Genomic DNA, 23,870 nt, shown 5'->3' on the forward strand with positions numbered 1-23,870 from the left:
ATTGTAGCACTTGTCTGTCCCGTAGTACTGTGATACAGTACTGGTTCTAGCACTTCTCTGTTGAGTGAGTTTTGAAAATGATGTGTGTCCTGGTGGTCTGTATATGAGAGTTCTGCCCATGGAGAATTTGGCTGTGATTCGTGACTTTAGGTGTTCCATGTAACTGGTGGGGTTGTCCATGTCCATGTAGGGGGTGCGGCTGATGGTATCTTTGAATATAATGGCGACTCCACTATCTGCCTTGTGATGACAGTCTTGCATGGTGATCTTGTAGCCGCTGTGGATGGCTGTAGCAATGTCTGCTGCTGAGATTGGGTTTAGCCATGTTTCCGTGAGGAATAGCAGGTCCAGAGTGTGGTCATGCAGGTCGCATATCTCTGTGGAGTGTATTGTGAGCGAAAGGTGTTGAGGACATCCATGCAAATGTAGAATGTCTGTGGGTAGTGTTTGGTCTGTGTGAGCATGAGAGAGTGGCTGGTTGGTGTGGGTGTGTGTGAGCGAGTGGGATGATGGGTGCTGTTGGTGGGCGGAGGGTTTGGGAGAGTGCATGAGAACTTATAGAAGGTTCATGTGAATGCTCCTCATGTGTTCTGTGGTGCAGTGTGGAACAAGAGTGGTGATCAGTTGCCAGGGCTGAGAGCATGAAGGTGTGTGGCAGGGTAGTAGTGGGTAGGGGGATCAGGGTTCTTGGCACTGAGTGCCATCCAGGCATGGACATGCATAGACAGGCTTGCCTTTGGTGCACCTTTGGCAAGTCAGTGGCATGCCCACTGTGTGTGTCCGTACTGCAGCCGCCATTAAGTAGGTCATGGAAAAGGGGAGGAACACGGGGGTAGTGAGCCGAAAACTAGAGATGTCACTTCCTGCGTATATGGCTGATGGGACGTCATTGATGTTACTTCCTGTACAGATGGATGATGAGAAGTGCAGTGAAGCCACTTCCTGTGCTGATGGATGATGGGAAATGAAGTCCTCTTGCTTGGTTTCATCCTAAGGTAAGTCCAGTCAAGTTATAGACATAGTACGGACTGTGCAGAAGCAGTGCACATTTCTCTTGCACGAAAACGATAACAAATAGGCAGCACTAGCAAGTGCAAGCTTGACCAATGATTAGATCATATTTAGCAAGACAGCAACAGGCAAAGTTTCCATCACACACAGAGAACAGACACAGCATGTGCAGCTTCCAAGCACAGCACACATAACACAGCCACAGTACGGTCAAGAACATTGCAAGTGGCATCAGATTACAGAAGCAGATCACTCGCATTCAAATACAGTATGAGTTCAATGCAACTTAGTGGTCGTCAAAAACTTTTTAATGCTCCCCCAACTATGTCAAATAATGTAATCTGGGCCCCCTAAACCAAAACGCATATTTTTTCACAAATATTCTACAAAATGTTAAATGCTAAAAGAGAGTTAAATAACTTTGTTTGGGTGGCTGGTGCGTACTTTAACAGAGACAAAGATGATTTGCAGCAGTACTTTCAATTTCCCTCACTGGATTCATTGGGGCAGATTTACAAGCCCATTGCGCTGCCAGTACATTACTTTTTGTGACACACTGACAGCACAATACACTGCCCCATATTTACAAGGACAGGAAAATCCACCCTGCGTGTCTTTTCCTGTCCTTGTAAATATGGCCCCTTAGCACGCAGCACTTTGCGTGAAAGGGGCGTTCCATGGAATCATAAATCTGGAAATGCTTGGGAATGCTACGCCTCCCCAGGGGATGCATAGGGAGGCGCGATGAGGAGAAATTTATTAATTTCTCCTCATTTTTGTTTTCTGTTTCTATGCGTGCTGCATTCTGCAGTACACTTTGAAAGAGGAAATCACCTCTAATGATTGTTTATGTACAGGAAGGGTTCCCTTCCTGCACATAAACAATCATTGAATGAATGCCGTTTTTCAACTTCTATGTGTGCTAATGCAGCACACATATAAGTACAAAAAACGGCATTTCAGATTGTTTTTGTGCAGTAAGGAAACCCTACCTGAACAAAAACAATCTCCCCGCGACGCAGGCATCCTTGCACCTTGGTGCAAGGTTGCCTGCGTCGGCGTATGGCAGCAGTTTGTGTGCCAGCGCAGGGGGAAGCACAGAGATGTGACATAGTGTTGATAATATGTCGCATCTCTGTGCTTTCCAAACTAACACAGCATGGCACAGCAAAATGACTTGCTGCACTGTGCTGCGTTAGTTTGTTGTAAATCTGCCCCATAGAGAGTAAAATATAGGAAGCAAGCCAAACATTGCAGACTGCAGGATCAAGGGACATTTTCACCTCTTGACTGCTAGGCCTGTCCCGCCCTGGTGCTAAGCCCTTTTTTGGATGTTAAGGATAGCCCGTGTTTAAATCTTCAGAACTTTTTCCACAAAAGGTACCAACACCAAATTTGCGTCCTTTTTTCGAACATACTGGGGATTCTTAAAGAATCCAAGGTATGCAGACTTCCCTAGAGGAAACAATACATTGACAAATGTATGTAAATGTTTTTTGTGGGAAAAATGGGAAAATGTGCTGTGCACAAAAGCAGATGTCTTTTGTTCTGAAAATTACACCAACAAAATGTTTCTATGGGTAGGATCACCATCTTCCCAGCTTCCAGGAATAAGGAGACTTGTCTCAACAACCCCATAAAAATGTTAACAACTTTTTTGCATCTTCATAGAAGGGAGTCTATGTGCCCTGTAGCTTAAGGATGAGTGCAAGGGGTGGAACATCTCCTGAATATTTATCTAGTCTGGTGAAGGCCTGATAATTACAGTTGGATCAGTCATGAAAATAGTTGCCAAGTAAATCATGTAACAACCATCATTCAAAAATATGATAAAGTTGCTTGAAATTTTGAAAGCGTGTATTTTTTTTAGCATGCAGAAGGGTTTTACCTTGGTAACTTAGATTAAATCACTGCATTGAGAGGCATTTAATAAAGTGATAATTTTAAAACATGAACTTTGAAAAACTCATGCCTTACCCCCACATGGTCCTACAGCAATGCCACTTGTGAAATCAGAAGCAAGGCATTTGTCATTTGTAACCAGTATGTTGTCTAGATTCTTATTTTAAATAGGAAAAAACACAAGGTTTTGCACAGCACATTTCCTGAGCTCAAACAATTTAAAGTACTCTCATATGCGATGAGGATGAAAAAGGAGGCTCATTGTAATTAAATATTTGCCGAGGATCCCAAAATGTGTTCAAGCTGGGAAGCCGGGATTGATCCTCGTGACCTAAGAAGATGTGTATGATGCGCAAGCATGAGAGAGGGCATGGATCAGATTACGCCCCTTCCCATCACTCACTCCACATCAGTGTGCCAACGGCAGGGCATTACGTGGGTCAGGTCCTGCCAGGTCTCAAATTTAGTAAAACTGTCTTTGAAATTGGTCACTATTGGGTTCCTACATTCATGTGCTTTACAGAGCAGCCAATAAAAATCATACATTACCGGTTTGCATTTCTTTTAACTTCATCTTGCATTCTTTAAAAGTATTTGGGGCAGATTTACGACTTCTGGTGCATCTCTGCTAATCAGCAGAGAGGCGCCTGAAGAGTTGCGACACATCTGCCCACCCGTGCGCAACCACTGATGCGCCGCATTTACAATGCGGCGCACCGTGGCGCTCGGATGGGCAGATGCGTGATGCATTCCCCGTCAGAAAGGCGGCGCATTGCTGGAGTTGCGTCGCAAGCGCGACGCAGCTCCAGCAAGGCTTGGGGGTGCCCTATCCCTAACATGCTGCGTCAATCCTTACGCCTGCTTCCAGCAGGCGCAGGGTTTTGACGCAGCATGGTCTTAAGAGTGACTGAGTGAAATCTTGTAGATTTCACTCAGCCACTTTTAGGAGGCGTTCCTGCGCCGGAACGCCCCCCCCCGCGCCAGAACGCCTACATGTGGCGCAGGGCTTTACAACGTGACGCTTCTCCCAGGTGCGTCACGTTGCAAATACCACGCAGCATGGCGCTGGCTTTACGCTGCCGCTGCGTCACAAAAGTGACGCAATGGCGGCGTAAAAGAGGCGCAAGGGGCTTGCAAATCTGCCCCTTTGTTTTTTCCCACATGTAGTGTTTCTGTAATGTTTTTTAATGTAAAATATGCCCCGTTTACATGAACAGAGTCACCTTCAAGCATCTGAGTGCATTCTGGTTGTGAGTGAGGGTTCTTGGCGGGATAAATGTGAGAGCTGAAATGGGAGCGAGAAGCAAACAGTAATGTAAATTTCTCACAGGGTCGGTCAATGAGGCATAAAGGTGTTCAGTCTTCATGCACATTCAATCCTTGGCCTCTCTGCTGGGCACACAGAATGATGGTCACATAAGTGAAACATGTAACTGTCATTTTATGGCAAAGTGTGTGAAGGAGGTGCACAAGTCAAAATATTGACAGCGACAAAAGAAAATAAATGAGGAAATGAACAAATGTATGTGCAGAAGACGAGAGTGTCAAGATGGTGTCAAGAGGAAAAGGATCATGTTAGATATGTAGATGACTTCAGAATCATGTGGGAAGGAAAATGGAGTGAGTGTGTAATAGACTAGGAGATGGCAGAAGGAAGTTGTGTGAAGGGAAACAGAAATGAATGAGACACACTGAAGACCAACTCCTTTTCCACAGATCATTTTTAATTCTAATTATTTACAACAAAACTGTTGTTGTCACTTATTTATTTGATGCTTCTAAAAAACATTTACAAAGCCTTGCGCGCTCTTTAGGCATCTGTCTATTGGTGTCTTATATGTCAGAGAGAGGCACCCAAATACCAGCCAGGTGTCAGGCTTTGGAAAGCACAGGATTTTAGTTTTACACACCCTAAATTATGTAGTCAATGCCTTGTGGGAAGGATTCTTCTCTGCACTTTGCCAATGTTCCTTTTAAAGACTCCCCACTTTTGCATCCCACTTAAAAAACTGCCCACCTGGGATAATGGCCACAGTGATTTAATCAACACACAGTGTTGTACCATGCTGCCCCTCTCAGGCCCTATGCGTGCATTTGGATAACTGGGACACAGTGCTTCAGCAATTGAAATTGGCTCATAAATTATGTTTTCCCACTGCAGCATATTATTTCCTCCATCGGAATCCAAGGTCATAGGGGTGGGCGGAACTCGCAGAGTTTTACTCCCCGGAGTTACATAAAAACATTGCTAAATTTAGCAGAGTTTTGCCTACCACTCACTCGGTCACTTCATATGCTGTTGTCTGGATTTTTTAATGGAACAAACAATTTCAGCAATCTAAGATATGAACTAACAAAGATGCAATTGGTGTAAAAACATGCGACAAAATCTGAAATTCTTCTCCTTGTTTTTTTGAGGGAGGAGAAGACTGACACGCAGAGACTGCTGCCCATGAATTAGAATGCAGGGCCTCATTTATGAAAAGTGTTGTATTGCTGTGTGAAAACAGTGATGCAACACTTTTCGTTGCCCCCTCCATGTGACACCATGGATGCCCCGTATTTACTGTATGGCGCTCCTTGTCACAAGGATTTACAGATACATCAGTATTCCTGACGTATCTGTAGGCGCAAAAGTGGCGCATTGCTGGGACGTGTCTGTCAACAGACACAGCTCCAGTAATGTTTCCTTTCACATGGGGCTTGGGCCTGCATCACTCCTTCCGCCTGCTGTGAAGCAGGCATAAGGTTGACGCAGTGGCATCTTAGAAGTGGCATGGTGAAATCACATAGATTTCACTGCGCCACTACTACGAGCCTTTTTTGCAGGGAAATGCCCACTCTGCATACATTCTACCTGACGCAGGTATAATGTAGCGCTAGGGTTTACAAAATGTTTAATTATGGCACTGTGTGGTGCATATTTTACTCCACCGCAGCGTCATAAAAAGTGACGCAACTACAGCGTAAAGGGCTCATAAATAAGGCCTGCAGGCTTTAACATCTGGACCGTTGCCCGTGGGATAAATGCAGCTGCCTTCATTGCGGCGGAAGGGCAGCGTCCAAAACAATAGAATAGGCAAGCAACCTCAGCAGCGTGAGCCAGGCCTCTGTGACATGCGCCACACAGGGAAGAGTACTCGTGCGATCATCACCGTGAGCATGGATATCAAAGTGCCTTTGAAACTAAATGCACATAAAACAGGTAAACGCCGTAAAATGCACAAATGTAGAAAAATGCGCTGAGGTCCATACATAACTTAATCACCAAGATATCACCAAGTGTAGTAGAAAAGCAGGTTACTTGACGTTTCCTAATCCAATCACCTCATCATTAAACTCGCAATCTCAGCACAATGAAAATCCTTGCCTTGGTTAGTGAACACGACTTCTATTAATTCATCTCTTTTGCTAGAAAATATTAGCTGAAATACCAATATTGACCTCTAGATGGCGGTAGGAATACGGAGATGTGTAAAGTTAGTCACTCATGAGCAGCCCTCGAGCATTTCGTACCAGTCTTCAAAAATAAATATCGAATCGAGTATATCGACTACCCATCATCAGAGCAGACAAGTCGAGTCAAAGAACTCACGAGGCCCCCGTCAACCGTGAGTAGATCGATCAGCTTGCTTCTTCTTTGCATTCGGATTTGTGATGCATTCCTTTTGTAATGGAAATAACAAAACCACCAAGACCATTTGTGTCACTGGTGGTATCCACTTTATCTATACAATCAATAAAATTTGGTTTGAAAATAGTAAAAAAAATTCTTAGTGATATGTCTTTATTCACCCTCCTTGAAAATATCTTCTCATATAATTCAGGAAATGTGTTTGTTTATCTTTCTGTGTTTGCACCATGCCAACATGAAAGGCTTTCACCAACGCTTGTCAGCTATCAGCCACCCAGCATGCGATGGTACAGCAAGCACTGGCTAAATAAAGATGAAATGGAAAAATCTGAAATCTGTGCTGATGGTCACTTATCAGTTTTCCATTGTAACAAGATACTTTTTTCAAAATGATGTCAGTTGGAGAAGATGGGTAGTAAAACAATAGTGTCAATAACTTGCTTCAGAGGAAGACCGAAAATCATTTAGATCTCAAACATAGAAGTGTTTTTTTCTGCAGCATTATATTTTTCTCTGAGCAGAGCAAACAGTGAAAAAAGTAGGGGTGGGAGCCTAGCAGTGACAAACACCCAAGGGGCATATCTACAAGGAAGCGATAAAAAATTATCGCCGCTTTTGCGCCAGTTTTCGGCCAAAAAGCGACAATAATGTTATCGCTATATCCACAAGGTCACGCTATCGTGTGAATCCTTGCCTTAGCGCCCTTTCCCGTAACGCCCACCTTTGCATCTCTAATGAGATGCAAAGTGGGAGTTCCAGCTCAACATAACTGGAGAAATGTCGCTAACCGACATTTCTCCAATTATCAATGGGCACGCTAACAAGCATAGCAATAAGAAAAGTAGCGCTAACCTTGGTTATCGCTACTTTCCTTACGCCTGCTTTTAGTTTGACTTAGCCATGATAGGCAATGGAAGGTGGATATCATGGCTGAGTCTGCCCTGCCCTATCAGCAAGCTATCGCCAAACATTGTGCGATTATCGCTGTATTTCCAGTGATAATCGCACAATTGGCAGCTTGCGCCTGGAATTTTATCACTTTTGAGATAAGCGTTGCTAATAGCACGCTATCTCAGCGATAAAATTCGGCGATAGCCGGCGATAATTATCCTAGCGCTAAGTGCGCTTAGCGATAATTATCGCCGGTTGTTGCTGATATGCCCCCAAATTAGTTTTTCACTACTGTGAGGCCTGCTCCTCTCAGAGGTGACTATTGCTTAGTATACTTTTAAGCTGTAATTCCTGATTGCAGAGGAGTAGCAGCTTTATGTTTAATAACTTTGCATTGATACAGACAAATCCTCTTTACTGGTAAAGTTGGATTTGGCGTTAGTAGTTTAGGAGTGCCACTTTTCAAAGTGCGCATTACTCTGCTCTTAGCAATTTGTGTGCCTTCCAGTTTGTCTCCAATACTCATCTGGGTTTGGGTGAATGCTCCACTTTGTGCATTTCCTCTAGGGAACCACAAGCACAGGTCACTCAGCTGCATCTGCATTCATCTGCATACCGATGGGTCTTCCTGGCACGAGGAACCCAACACATACACTTCAAAAGCTAGTGTCCTGCCCTCACACAAAGCACTGATCATCCCACCAGGGTTAGCCTGGCAGACAGGACTGGGCTGAAAGGGGACCTGTGCAATTCAAAGACTTGAAGTCACCTCCACTTCATAAGCATGTCAGGGTTTAAGTACTGGGGCTCTGACCCCTGCTAACCAGACACTTTTTTGACCTGTAACCTGACATCGCTGGCTCTACATCTGCAGATTACTAGCAGGAACTCCTGTGCTACCAGGAGGGACTGCCACTTTGATAACTGCTCTGCTGAATTGGCCTGCTGCTTGCGGATTGTTTGCTGCAGAACGGACTGCAACTATGCTACCTGCCTTATGTTGCTGGCCTGCTGCCAGCTACCTACTGCTGTGCTTTATTTCAAGTGTTCTCCACGGGTTTATTGGCTTGCTCCCTGTTTTGGGGTATCAGTGACATCAAGGACTTCATTGTACCATACCATGGGAATCTGAGTACTGCAGCTCCAAGTAACCCAGATCAGTGCTTCCCTCTTCCAGCGGGAAGAGTTCTGGTGTAGCGGACCCAGCATGTGTCCTGTCAGTGACTTGGTGCCCTCTGACATCGAGATCCAGCGCTCTGTTCTGTCTGGGATCGAGTGACTGCTTTGCAGCCAGATCGAGCATCCGAACATCACCTCCGGCACCACAGCACCAAGGAAAGCCCTGGAAGCGCACCCCCGCCTGGTCTCTGAAACAACAGAAACGTGGTGTCCTCCAGCGCCGGTCTCACCTGTGGGCAGAGCTGACACTGCACGCCCGCAGCGACGGCTCCCCTTTGGTAATGGACTACTTCGTCTGCTGCCAGCACCAACCAGAGTGATCCAGCACATCCCCGCATCCCAGAAAAGAGCCCATGTGATGCCAGCCCCGGTGAGCAGAGGAAAGTGCTGTAAACCTGAAATGGGACTCACGGGCCCCATTATCTGACCTGCGTGGTCATTTCTGCCCTTTATGTGATAAACTGCCTAACTTGAAGAATATTATCTGATTTTGATCGTTTTACCTTTGTTTTGTTCAGGACAACAAATAGTATCCTACATATTTGAAAGTGCATTTCTTGGAAAGTATATACCGCATTGTAAGCGTTTTGGTATTAATGTGCTTATAATACAATTATCTATTTTTATAAACCTGTGTGTGGTCTTTTTTTGGCGTATTCATTGTGTTTCTGATTGTGTGCGTGTTGCACAAATACTTTCCACATTGCCTCTGATGATAAGCCTGCCTGCTCTGCACAAGCTACCAGATGATGAGCACAGGTTACCTTTGTTATGTTTCTAGCTTGCCCTGACAAGATTGATGGATTCTGCCTGGGTGAAGCGCACACCTTAGCCAACCAGAAACCACATTTTTAACAGACTAAGTAGCATAAGGCTAACCTCCTGTTCAAGCTACAGAGATACAGCAAGCTACAAGAAGCCTTTCCTGTAGCTGCCCTGCTGACGTGTGGCAACTGGACCTGGACTGAACCCTGATGTTATACTCTGCCTGGCACCCTATAAATCTCAATGCGCCTCCCCTAAGGCCCTAAGGCGTTTTAGCAGTGTACCTCAGTTGTGGATTGAGATTTCAAGAACTAAAGTTAGAAAATAAAATAACTGATCAAGATAAACCTGGTTAGTGTATTTGCCAACACTCTATCACAGTCAGAATCAAATTGTGCCTAGATCCCCGTTTACTGCGACCACTGACTATCATTATCAACGGCTTCTCTGTGCTATTCCTGTAATTTTGGTGCCATTTTCTATTAACCGTTACTCTATTTTTCTATTTCAGCTTTGGATTTCTATTATTTTGCATTTGGACTTTATAACTGTTTTGGTATTGCATAAATACTTTACACATTGCCCTAAGTTAAGCCTGTCTACTCTGTGCCATAGCTAACAGGGATTTGAGTTCAGGATGATTTAGTGGCATTGAGGGTTCACTCTGAAAAGGGTTTTGGTTGTTTCTTAAGGTGGATACTTACCCTCCCAAAATAAAAATCCAATGTCTTACAATTGTCAATTGAATACACTTGCTGGCTGCGTTATGTACACATCAACTTTACTAAGTCCAACTTTCTAAAACCCATATGGAGTATGTGACATTCCTGACATTAAACAATAGGGCATCTTGATGTTTACATCAGCTTAGGATCATTGTCAAACCTGGAAAGTTATGTTTCATACAGCACGTTTACTAGATTAATTCTTCTGTATATTGTAGGTGGAAAGGCAGGTTTACTACTCACATTCCATGTTTCCTCCCATGATGTACAGGTTTTGAAGTTTATTAGGAAATTCTGGATCCCTCCTCACTGCCATTGCCAGATTAGTCAGGGGGCCAGTAGCCACTAAGGATACCTATAAAACGATTGCACAGTAATGAATTTGACAAGCATTCATAAGTTTCACTTAATCGATTCAGGTAATTTTAAAATTAAGGGTAAATGTACTTCAAATGGGCACATTTGTAGTAGGAAACTAGAGGGTGTTACTCTCATTGAGTTTGCTTAAAACTCTTAACCCACATTTCAATTTAACAGAATTGCTTGGTCAGACTATAACACAATGTATGTTATATGTATGAGCCCAATCCCCTCAAAGTTGTGATTGATAAAGATGTGGAACTTTCTACTGCGGGGGGAGTGCAGCGGGGGGATTTTCACAATTTCCCTATGATATTTGTCAAGCTCTGAACTTTTTTCTGAGCCAATCATGGTTCCCAAACCTCCAGGTTAAGTGCATAATCTCTCAAAATGTTTCAAATAAGCCAGTTGTATGAAAGAAATGAGGAAGGGAGAGAAAGAAGGCTATGGTATTGGATGTACCTTCTGTCATCAGGACATATATGGAAACAACCATCCAAAGATAAGAAAAGAGAAAGACATTTTCAAGGAAATTATACAGTGACAGGCAAGTTCTCTTAGTAGTCAAGATTTGCTAGGGCATGTCTGTAGAAGGTAGGTCAAACGAGTTAAACATAAAAATGAGGGACATCAAGTCTATGAAATAACATGCAGGAGTTTCTGCAGTAATTTAAAGCATGTCTGCTAGGTGTCCACGTGTATCACAGAGGCCTCAGAGGACTAGTTAACAGTACCGCTCATATCATCTCCACGGAGAACTGCTCAGGACACTTACTTTGTCAAGGAGTGGCATCCGTCCATGTACCTACATCATTCTCCCCAATCTGCCGAATACAAGGCAGAGGGCGAGGTAAACGCCGTTAAAGGCGATGGCAGGCGCCATATTGGGGCATGACTACGCCTGTGTAGTCCACCAATGGCATCCACCAATGCAAAAATGGTGACAATCTATTGGCTGTCATCACTCGAAGAGCCGAAGGGATCATGAGGGATCTAGTTTTCTACATAGTGCCCAATTGGAGCCAGATATTTTTTATTTCAGGAACATTTTTGCCTTTCACTCATCCATCCACCCTTCCACTCCATCCGTCCTCCTTTTCACTCATTCATCCATCTACCATGTCACTAAGCCATCCATCCTTTAACTCATCCATCACTCCTTCAACCCATCCATTTACCCTTTCAGTCATCCACCCTTTCATTCCCTCATCTAGCAATGCTTTCACACATCCGTCCATTCATTCACCCTTTCACTCATCCATCCGTCCACTCTTTCATGCAGCCACCCATCTACCCTCCCTTTCACTCATCCATCCATTCTTTCACTCATCCATCCTTATAAACCTCCTTTCACTCATCCATCCATTCATCCTTTCACTTCATCCATTCATCATCCCTTTTATTCCATCCATGCTTTCACTCACTCACCCATCCATCCCTCTATTCATCCTTTCACACCGTCCATTTAATCACCATTTCACCCAGTCCATTCATCCAGCCTTTCACTCCATCCATCCATCCACCCATGCATCCATCCATTTACCCTTTCACACTTTTTCTGAACCTAGATCCTTGTAGCAATATCCCCCCCACTCACCATTTGCCTGGTTTTTATTGGAGTGTACTGGGTTCCCAGTACCAGTGTTCTTTCCTTAAAAATGTACCACAATTGGCACTCATTCAGCAACCCCTATACGTCCCTAGTAAATGGTTCCCCTGGTACCTAGGGCAGTGGGAGTGAAGAGAGTCCATTAAGGCTGCAGCACAAATGCTGCCACCCTAGGGACCCCTCACCCAAACTATGCAAACTGCCATTGAAGGCTGCGTGATCCGGTGAAGAGAAAACGGAAGAGTCAACACTGTGCAAAGCCTTGTGTGCCATGCCCCCAAACACTGCATGAGGTATAGGGAAGTCACCCCTATTGTAGGCCTTATAGCCCTAAGGCAGGGTGCACTTTATGCATGTGTGGACATATCTGCATGAGCAGATATGATCCTGCAATATTTGAGCCATTTTTGGATATTGCAAGTGCACAGGTAAGCCATAGAGAGTGCATGGGCTGGATACTTGTAATTATGAGTTTCCTAGCTCTATGATGGCTTCACTGTCCCCTCAGATGTTAGGTACCAAACATCTTGTCTTAATAAATCCTCACTGATGCCTGTGATGGATTTATTAATAAATGCTCTCAGGAGACCCTTTAGAGGGCCCCCTGAAAACCTACAAATCACTAGTGCGGTCTCTGACTAGTCTAAGCCAGCCTGTCATCACCAAACATGTTTCTGAACTTATGGGGTGAGAGTCAGTGCTCTTAGAGGCCAGGAACAAACTCTGCTCTGAGTGGAGGTGCTTCACACCACCCCCCAGGCCAGGATGGCCTTCCAGGGCTGGAAGCTTCAAAGGTGATGCCACATTTGGAATGCGACCCAGGCATCTCCAGATAGTGGAGAATGCAACTCTCCTTTCCTCCTCCACATTTGGAAGGAGGACAGGTGAGAAAACTAGTTAAATTAGTAGGTGGGCCCCCATTCAATCACCACCACCCCTAAGGTGGGTCAGGTGATGTGGAGCCCACTTTCGATTTCCCTCCATCTTGATTTGTGAGAGAATTAGACAATTGGGGTCAAGGAAGCCCCTTTTCCACAGGAAGTGGTCACTGAGCGGGTGTAAAAACCCTAAAGGTAAGTAGCCCGTTGGCTACTACCTGTCAACCCCTTTAATGCTACAAAATTGAGTACTTAAGTGGCATCCCTAAACTCTAAGCTTAGATTCGCTGGCACAGAAAAGAAAAGGACAAAGAAGAGCTGCTGACTGGAGGACTGGCACCAAACCATGCCTGCTGCCTTAGGGATTCGACAATTGTGGTATGCTGCCTCTTTCTGCAACTGTGAGGCCTCCAAGAACCCCGGAGCTCCTCCAGCCTTCTACAAACTGCCAAAGAACTCCCTTGGAGTGGAGGTACTTCTCTCCTGCAGCCGCAGACACCGAACCGCAGAATCTGGTTTTACCGACTTGTTGCTCCCCACCAAATCCTATGCAGCACTCAAACCAAAAGTGGTATGCCAGCTTCGGGGGGTCAGACCTGTATCTCCACCAGGCATGAAGTCATCAGTATCTACCAAAGCCACGCTTCATCAATATCCTGGGTACTGGACCCTCTGCGGCATTCACCGAGACAAGCAGTCTAATTCAGACTCCAACTGCCCAGGATGCAAGCACCCATGAAGGGATATCAAGACCCTTGAGACACACTTCATGAGTGTCCGAGCTGTCCCAGAATCACCTCTCCTATCTGCCTGCTCCTGCCTGCCAGGACATCTTTACACGCACCGCCAAGCTGACCTATCTGCTCTGCACCTGGCCTGACGGCTTGATAATGATGATCTAGCTGTGCTCCCATGGTCCTGAGGCCCTTGCAAATGTTTCCTTGAGTGGAACCACTCAGACTTACCTTTAAGTCCCTTTGTGAAGTGTGTTTTCAAGTGGCCCTCTTCTTCATAGTGCACCAGCTACCAATGACCTCAGCACCTTGCTCCCTGCCAAATCAGGATGCTCCTGTAAATCCGCTTGTGGAACATTGGGCCTGGCCTTGCTACTTACCTAAATCCCGAAGGTGAACTTCGAAATCCAACTGTGTGATTTTATATACATTTTTCTATTTTCTCCCTTTGACTTCAATGTACGTAATTGCGCACAAAAGTGATTTATTTGTGAACTTGAAAAATTCATAACTTAAAAAATACCTAGTTTAGAATGAAGCTTTTGATCTAAAAAATGATCAATTTTTTGTGTTATTTTTATAAATTGGTCTCAGAACTATTCTTTAGTGTGTGTCTCATTTACTGGCTCTGTGAGTACAACAAATACTTAGCACTACCCTCTGACAAGCCTAACGGCTTGCCCACTGTAGATCTGGGGGTCTCTAGTTGGCAGGGGTAGGTACCACTGTCCAAATAGGGACCCTTGCTTCTAGTCAGGGTAAGGGGGATACACTCTTTAGATAATCCCTGCTCACCCCCTTGGTAGCTTGGCACGAGCAGACAGGCTTATCAAAGGCAATGTGTAAAGTATTTGTACCAACACTCACAGTAACGCAGTGAAAACACCACAAATGAACTCCACACCAGTGTAGATAAATAAAGTACTTTTATATAAACTACACAAGACCAAAACGACAAAAATCCAACATACACAGTTCAAGAATATGGTTTCAAAAAGAGTTCTTAGTTTAGCGCCAAAATCATTCACCTTAGCGTCAATTTTAGCCAACAATACCTGGTGATGAGATAAAAGTTCTTAGTGGCGCTCAGGCGTCGAAAAACAAGCAACAGCGTCAGTCCTGATACCCTGGGGAGGCGATGCGACAACCCCGCTGCACGCAGCGGGCGTGTGCGACGAATCCGGTCTGTATGAGGAGTGAGGCGATACTTGTATGGGTTCCAAGGTATAGGTTTTCCGGTAGAAATTTACTCGCAACGGCACGATGCGACGAAATTCGGCCCGCTAACGAGCGGGGCGACGATTTCACAGCGATGATCTGGGTTGGCTCTGCGACGATATTTGCAGCGATAAAATTCTGCCCACTAACGAGCGGTGCGATGATTTTGGATGGCTCTGCGACGATGTTCGCAGCGATAAAATTCTGCCCGCTAACGAGCGGTGCGATGATCTTGGCTGGCTCAGCGACGATCTCACCCAGCGGCGGCAGGCTCTGCGACGATGTTCGCAGCGATAAAATTTGGCGCTCTAACGAGCGGGGCGACGATTTCACCAGCGATGATCTGGCTCAGCGGCGGCAGGCTCTGTGACGATGTTTGCAGCGATAAAAATTCGGCCCGCTAACGAGCGGAGCAACGGAAATTTTCTCGCTAAGCCGGCTGTGCGTGAAAAAAAGTGTAGATCCTTTGCTTATTTCTTCTTGGTCAGCTTCCCAACAGCAGGCACAACTTCCAGAGGCCCCACAATTGGATCAAGCACTCTAGGAAGGGCAGAACTCACACAGCAGAGTTCAGGGGGGAAGCTGGGGATGAGGTCCTTTTGTTCCTGGGACTTCTTAACAGGAGGCCAGCTCTACTCAGGCCCTTGGAGATTCCTTCAAGCCAGGGGACACAGCACACAGCAAAGTCCTTCCCCTCTCCTTGGCAGCAAAGCAACTGCAGGTCAGCCTTACAGCAGGTCAGTCCTTCTTCTTCAGTCTTCCAGCTTTCTCCTTGGCAGAGGTTCCTTCTTGATTCCAGGATGATCTAAAATGTAGTCTGGGTCTCAATACTTATACCCAAAAATCCTTTGTCCTCTGAAGGCAGAGGGGCCTTGGCCTAGTCAGAACCAGTTCTGGCCAGTCCTGGAGTACTCTGTTTACTTGGTTTCTTCTTTCCTTTGAGAGAGAGGGGCAGGGTCGTCAGCAGCCCAGCAGGGGGTGGAGCCAGCATTGTGGAAGGCAGGAACAGCCCTATTCAGGCCCATGTGCTACTCCTCCCACCCATCTACAGGGGAATTTCCCCATTCAGCCCTGGGCTGACTCATTCAGCCTCTGGGAGCCACCCCTGTCCCTGTCACTCACAAACCAGACAGTCAATTCACAAACAGGCCAAGGCACACAGAAAGGGCAGAAAAGGAAAACAGCCACCTTCTAAAAGTGCTGTTTTCACACACAGGATTTAAAAACCATTCTTCCTAAAAGATGTGTTATTAAATTCTGAGTTCAGGGATACCAGACTTTAGCTTTCTATTTTGCTCCTATGGGAAGAAATGCAGGTAAACATTATACTCAGCATTCCCCATTATAGCCTATGGGCAAGTTACCCTTTCAATAGTGAAAAACGATAATGGCTGTAATTCACTACCAGAGCATGTCACCTACACCAATTCATGCTCCACCTTTCAGATACACTGCACCCTGCTCAGGGGGGTACCTAGGGCCTTCCATAGGGGTGTCCAATGTGTACAGAAAGGGAAGGGTTAGGCCTGGCCAGTGTGGACACTGATCAGGTCAGCATGGCAGTTAGCATTTGCACCCAGGCACTGCGGTGGCCGGCCTGTGACCCCATTTTAGGGCTACTCCTGTGGGTGGCACAATCAGTGCTGCAGGCCCACTAGTAGCATTTAAATCACCAGCCCTGTCACACTCAGTGCACTTTACTAGGGGCTGACAGGTTAAACAAATATACCCATCAGGGATAACCAATCCATATAACAATTTACCTAGGGAGTACTTGCACTTTGACACTGATCAGCAGTGGCAAAGTGCCCAAAGCATCGAAACCAGCAAAAACGAAATCCAGCTTTGCGTCAAAAATACAGGAGGTAGAGGCAAAAAGTCAGGGGAAACCACGCCAAAGATGCCAGGTCTAACACCCACACTACCACAAATAGAGCGTTAGTAATTTCTACTTTTTCCTCTGCATACCAATCTGGGTCTACCTGGACCCTCTACACAGTGTACTTCATTTGAGTGCACTATATAGAGAGCCATCCTTTCTCTCACACTCCACCCATCTACCTTTCACTCACTTATTCATCCATCCTCCTTTTCACTCACCCTTTCACTCATCCATCAGTCCACCCTTTCATCCATCCCTCTGCACTCCTTTTCTCATCCATCCAGTCTTTCAATCATCTGGCCTCATATAAAACTTTTTACTGATCCAACCTTCCACTCATCCACCCTTTCAACCTGTCCATCCACCCAAACTTTAACTCCCTCCATCCATTCACTCATCCATCCAACCTTTTGCTCATCCATCCATTCACCCTTTCAATCATCCATCCTTCCTTCCTCCCTTTCACACACCCATCCATTCACAATTCCAAATCAATCCATCCATCAACCAGCCACCCATCCATCCATCCACTCACCCACCCTTCCATGTGAAATATGAGCCTTAGTTTGCCACTTTGTAGACAGAAGAGGCCCATCAGGAACCCCAACCATGCTGTAGCTGCTAAAGCAGAGGGTTGACAAAGCACCCTGCACTCACCTGTCCATTCATGAATCCAGATCAATCCATCCATCCAACAGACATCTGTCCACTCACCCTCCCACCTTTTCATGTTAATTATAAGCTTTTGTCCGTTACTTTGTAGATAGAAGAGACCCATCAAGAACCCCACAACCGCTGTAGCAGCTAAAGCGATGGGTTAGCAATGCCCCTGATTGAGGGCTGTCAATGGCGTATGTTCTGCACAAGGCAGTAGCCAGAAAATTAAAATACCTCCCACTTTGAACTAAAGCTGTTATAGCACCAAGTAAGTAAAGTAAGTTATCCTGACCCTTCCTAGAAAAGGGTGCTTGTATCTTCCATCAAAGTATCTACCCATTCATTCTTTCACCCTTCAATTTACCCCCTGATATCCACCATTTCATCTGTATGTTCCATCATCTATTCAGTCGTTTATCCAAAATTTAGTCTGTCATCAATCTGTCCATCCATCCACTCACCCATCCATATCCAAACCTTTCCATCCATCTTGAAACCTATTGATCAAACATATCCATCCATCCATGCTTTCACTTGTGATCCATCCATTCACTTATCCATCCCTCTTTTTATCCATTAATGTATCCATCCTTTTAATCAATCATCTTTTGCTCATGTATCCACTCATTCACTCATTCGTCCATCCACCATTTCACTGCATCCATACTCTCTTTCGCTCATTCATCCATCTATCCACCCCTTCACTCAGCCATCCAAGCTTTCACTCATTCTTCCTTCCTTCGCTCATCCATCCATCCTTCTTTCCTTTCGCTCATCCATTCTTACATCCATCCTTACATCCATCCTTTCACTCATTCATCCATGCATCTATCTATCCACCCTTTCACTAACCCATCCATCCACCATTTCACTCACACATCTATCTATCCATTCATCCATCCACCCTTTTCCTTATCTTCTGTCCATCCTTTTAATCCAGCCAACGGTCAACCCTCCCTTTCACTCATCCATCCATTCTCTCATTCTTCGAGCTTTACATATATACTTTTACTCATCTATCCATCCATCCACTCATCCACCCTTTCAACCCATCCATCTACCAGCCTTTCACTCGTCCATCCATCCATTCGCTCATCCATCCATCCACTCATCCACCCTTTAAACCCATTCATTAACCAGCCTTTCACTCATCCATCCATCCATTTATCCTTTCATCATCCATCCTTTCACCCGCTCATCCATTCATCCTCTCATCATCCAGCCACCCTTTCACACATCCATCCATTCACTCTTTCACTCATCCATTCATCCTTTCATCCATCCTTCCTCTCTTTCACTCATTCATCAATACATCCTTCTCTCCACCCTTTCATTCACCCATCCATTCACGAATGCAGATCCGTCCATCCACCCATCCCTCCATCCATCCACTCACCGTTTCACATTAATTATGAGCCTTTGTCTGTCACTTGATGACGCCCCTGTTAATTAGAATTGTAGTTGTGTTTCGAGTGTATAATAAAAATGCCCATTATAATTTTTTATCTGCATGGAAGTTCTTTAGTCATTTAAAAAATGGAAGGAGATAACAAAATTCCAGTGAAAACAGCTTGTATTTGGTTACTGCAGTGTGCACTAAAACCAACATTTTGTGTCACAACCAAGGGAATCCAAAGAGTTGTTGGGTCTATCATACACAGCATGTGCGTAACTTTTCATACTTGTATAATCTGTAGCGAAAGCTGAATCATGGCATACCCCACACTTGACATAAGGGTGAAAAGGCAATTAAAATGAGCACATGAATCCATGAATCGACCGCCTTTAACAGTGTCTCTCTCTGTCTCTGCATAGTATTTGGGAGACCAGGGATAATTATGTAGGTAAACAGTAGGCCTGGGCGGTGTACTCTGCTCTGTTCGTGGGGTTTGTATAGAGCAGAGTTCCGTGGAGCGTAGTTTTTACCCCGCTCGCGCTAACCAACGTCAAGGTGGCCAGCAAGGAAAATCTACCTCCCTGTGAGATTTCCCAACGTGGGCAGTCAATCCAGGTGGTTGCGGATTGTTGCGACCGCTCATGTTGAGAAACCTTCCATTCGCATTGAGAAAACTGCTGCTTGGGTAGAAAATCTACTCGAGCAGCAAGAAAAGAAGCAGTGCCCTCTCGCGCAGCTCATGGTGCCATTCGCAAATATTTCTCAGCACGGGACAAACACCCGGCGCTAAAAATCAATGCAAATGGCATGACCAAATGCACTTTGCCACTTGCAGAACTCAGCGTAGTGCGCGGAGCTTTTTCATCACTCCTCTACGAACTCCGCACAGCCTTAGTAAACAGATAGACGCCACTCCTTGACGAAGTGCATAGAGCAGTCCTCTGTGGCAGATCCAAGCACTAGGTACTCTTACCTGTTCCTCTGGGGTCTCTTTGATACACTCAGACTACTAACAGGTATATTTTAAATTACTGCAGGAACTCCCCTGCACATTATTTAAGAGACGCGATTGCCCTATTTGTTTACGTTTCACTCTTCTGACCAATGCAGCATTTTATTATCAGTCTTGGCAATTATAACCAACCTGTCACTATTGAAAACATTCTTTTTCTTATGAGTTGGTTTCCATCCTGAATGTTACCAATTAAGAACAATGTTATGCTAATAGTGTGTGACTACAGGAACTGCCCACCTGGCATTTGACCATGATGTAGAGCACTCGCCCAAGTTAGGTAAGTCAGGGCGCATGATGGTAGGCATGAGTTTTTTTGTCCCAACACAAATAAAGTCTTTCATGTGCAGCATGTTTAGCTTCACAATGTCACTTTCATCAACAATACTTACTATGATATCCATTCCATAGGCTGTCATCTCCATGCAATTAAGGTAGAAGTCATCATTTCACATGCATGTGGAGGTGCTACTGGGAGGGATTTTTGATCTCTGACTTTCTTAGCCCTGAAGAATGCCCGAGACCGTATGATAGGCTAGTTTTTGGGCAGAAACATGTTGCCAGGTAAATAGATGTGAGGGCCACTGTACTCAAAAACATTCCCCTTGGCAGGAAAATAGATGTGAGGATCACAGTTTCCAGAAACATTCTCCTTTATTCTTTTACCTAAGAATAAAGGAATAATGTATAGGGTCACACTAAGGTATATTTATCTGGATCGCTGCAATTATCCACAAATTATAATTTACCATGAACTGCCACATACCTATGAAGTTGAATCTGCCCTGATAGTACCATTTTACCAAGGTGGGGTGAGGAAGCCTATTATAAAGCTTGCCACATTACATGGGTGAGGCTTCCTCAGCCATAAAAACTGGATCAGGTCTTTCAACCTAGGGATACTTATTATGTCAATATATAATTTTCCAGTCCTGGGCCTTACTTTTGCCAATCTTCACTAATCATTATTTTAAAATATGTTAGCTCAGTTGTTTAGATTTGAATATAGTCTTTTACATCGCATGCTTTTACAACGCATGCGATTACAACACGGTTGTTACAACGACAGCGTTGTTACATAGCAGTACCATTGCAATGCAAGTCGTTACAACGACTTGCTCTAGGGGGCACGCTGGACTTAGAAATAGAACAATTTACTATTCCTACTCCAGTGTGTGCAACAGTAGGGAATGTGTTGGAATAGTAAATTATACTATTCCTTAGTTTAGAGCACCCCTAGAGCAAGTCATTGTAACGACTTGCGTTGTAATGGTACTGCAATGTAACAACGCGGTCGTTGTAACAACCGCGTTGTAATTGCATGCATTGTAACGGATGCAATGTGATGGCTGTTTCCCTTCAAATTCAAATGAATTAAGATTAGTGGTCACAGTGATTTGTTCACTGAAGGCTCAAGACTGAAAGCATGGTATTCAGATGGCATGGAGTAATCTGGACAACTTGCGTGATTCTGCTTGTACTGTGTACTTTGACCTATACACATATGTTGGCAGTGTTGAAGGAAAAGGGGCCCCTTTGGACAAACACACTCAGTGATTATTGTAGCCGGAGGTACTGACAAGCGGGAAGGCAGTTATCTGCCCCCAGCAGGCCATCAAGTGAGTGACTGATGAAGAGAGTGGATTTGTAAACACAAATATGTCTGAAGGCAATGTGGCACTATGACTGCTAGACCAGAAGTGAGTATTGCGAAAGAAGGAGACAAGTTAATTAGCAGGAAAAATATGTCTAGAAAGCTCTTGGAAAAGCATCATAATAAGAAGTCTGTTGAAGAGCAACAAAAAGATGATCCCACAAATGGGGTATCAGGACGGAGAAGGTCCTACCCCCCCAAACTGAACTCACCGGAAGCAAGGAATAATATGGAAACATTGGACTCCAGAAAGCAGGGAAGTAGTAGAACATTGTGACGAAGTCTAGAGTAAAAACCATCAGAGCCATGACCATAGCATGCATTGCGTGTAACCCAATTTTCAAACCACTGGGCGCTTGGCAGCCAGCGTCAACATTGTCAAGCTTCCAACACGTGAACAAAGTAACCTACCTTTAAAACAAGCTACAATGCCATGTTTTGGTGGATCTGCAATTTGTTTATCATCATAGAGAAACCTTCTGATTGCAAGCATTTGCACATTTCCATTGGGGAGAAAACCCTCAACACAGGGAGTCGTATATATTGAGGTGTGCATGGAAGGATTTTCTTAAACATGTTCATCTGACAGGAAAAAAAACAGATTAAACCGCAATCATCTGGCCCACTGCTTGGTTCCTTGTAGAACCGAATACTAAGGTTTTCTACCTGGACGCAGGGAGAGGGGTGGCATCTGCACCAACCAATGGGAAGGGCTACCCAAACTGTACTTAGTGCTTATCTGAGCCGGTGGTTGCCGGTGAACCCACCTGGCACTAATTTTTTTGGAACCACAATTATTTTTCCTCAGCGTTCAGAACAAAGAGGAAAGAAGCAGAAAGAGAAAGATGAAAAACCCCACAAAGAGAGAAAGAATGAACCTGCAAGAGTGAGATCAAAAAGCCATGGAGTGTCTGGTGGTGGATTAAAGAGGCTTTAGGTGGATTCCAGACTATGCAGCTTTGCTATTCGGTGTGTTGACTGTAATAGCGCTCGCTGTGGGCTTTTGAGCAGAGCTTCGACACCAGCATTCATTCTTTTACAAATAAACACTGTTGTCCTGGATGAAAATTATGGCCTCTGTCTTGCTAATATTAATTGTCAGCATACTTTACAGATCCAGACCTGTGTGGCCACTGTAATGTTACAGGTTGCGGGGTGCTTGGTTAGTACCACTGGCCTCTGAATAAATAATGGTTTCCCCCTAGCCAAAACGACCCCTGTTATTAAAAGAAAGGGAAGAGTCGCGCATCAGCCAGAAAACAAGTGTGTGCCTAAGTTTGTGTATGCGCTATGCCGGGTGCACGTGTTCCTGACATGGACTAACTTTGCCACAGCACACCCAGGAACTGGTTATAAGGATGGTGCTCCTCCCACCATTCTCACCCTCCTGTGGCACTGCCACTCAAGGCTCCCCAGCCCCACTAATGCACCCGCCACACAGCCCTCCAGCTCTGCGGTGAGCAATGACTCCCTGCCATGCCTCCCTGCTCCATGCAGCCTGCATGGGCGTTGGCCCTCGTCTGCAGTACTGTCAGCCACCCGCCCCTCGTACAGCTCAGGCCTCAGTAGCGCTACACCTACTGGTCTCAGGGCCCCACACCACCAGATCAGGGCTCCTTGTAATCCCCCTAGCCTGGATGAGAGAGTGGCCCCTCCTCCATCCCGATCAACAGAAAAGACCCAGGGGCATATTATCAAGAACGGTGTTAAAATTATTGCCGCTTTAGCGGCAGGAAAAGCGGCGATAATGGGCTTGATAATATACCCTTGAGAATTCCAATAGAGGCCCAGGTTCACACCAGAACATGGGCTTCTATTGGAATACTCAAGGGCATATTATCAAGCCCATTATCGCCGCTTTAGCGGCAGTTTCCTGCCGCTAAAGCGGCGATAATTTTAACGCCGTTCTTGATAATATGCCCCCAACTCTCCAGATGATGCCCGCATCAAGGTTGTGCCCTGGCTCCACCCTCATCATCTAGACCCTACTCCACTGGCACCTGCAGGTTTAGCCCAAACAGGTGAAAAGTATGGCGCACACAGACCCTGCACCCACCAACATCCGCAGGTTTGTCCAGTGGCTAAGCAACTGCTCTGGCACGTGGGCAAAACAACTCATCTCAGGGTTCTGATCACTGCACAAGACGGCATAGGCTCCTCTGCTCTCCAACTCCCAGGGAAGCTGTAGTACAAGGAGCATTGCCAGGACACTGCCGGTTTCCACTGCCTGCACCCAGTTTGATCCTGCGACTAGCTGTTCTTCTGGCCTAGGTCTCATCCACACTGACATAGAGGCCATAACATAATGTCAGTCCCAACCATAGAACCTCTCATTGTATCTGGTGCCCCCTTGTCTCAAGCAG

The 23,870-nt window shown here is 45.3% G+C and overlaps 1 protein-coding gene across 1 annotated transcript in view; it reads right to left on the bottom strand.

Annotated features, from left to right (window-relative positions):
- LOC146822854 (uncharacterized) overlaps positions 1–23,870 on the bottom strand; it is a 180,785-nt gene that overhangs the window by 53,013 nt on the left and 103,902 nt on the right. Inside the window, exon 4 of the mRNA XM_085607027.1 lies at positions 10,351–10,462. Within this exon, the coding sequence (XP_085463153.1) occupies positions 10,351–10,462 (112 nt within the window). The remainder of the gene's footprint in view (positions 1–10,350; positions 10,463–23,870) is intronic.

This window comes from Triturus cristatus, chromosome 5_2 (assembly GCF_964204655.1).
Source record: "Triturus cristatus chromosome 5_2, aTriCri1.1, whole genome shotgun sequence".
Lineage (NCBI taxonomy): Eukaryota > Metazoa > Chordata > Amphibia > Caudata > Salamandridae > Triturus > Triturus cristatus.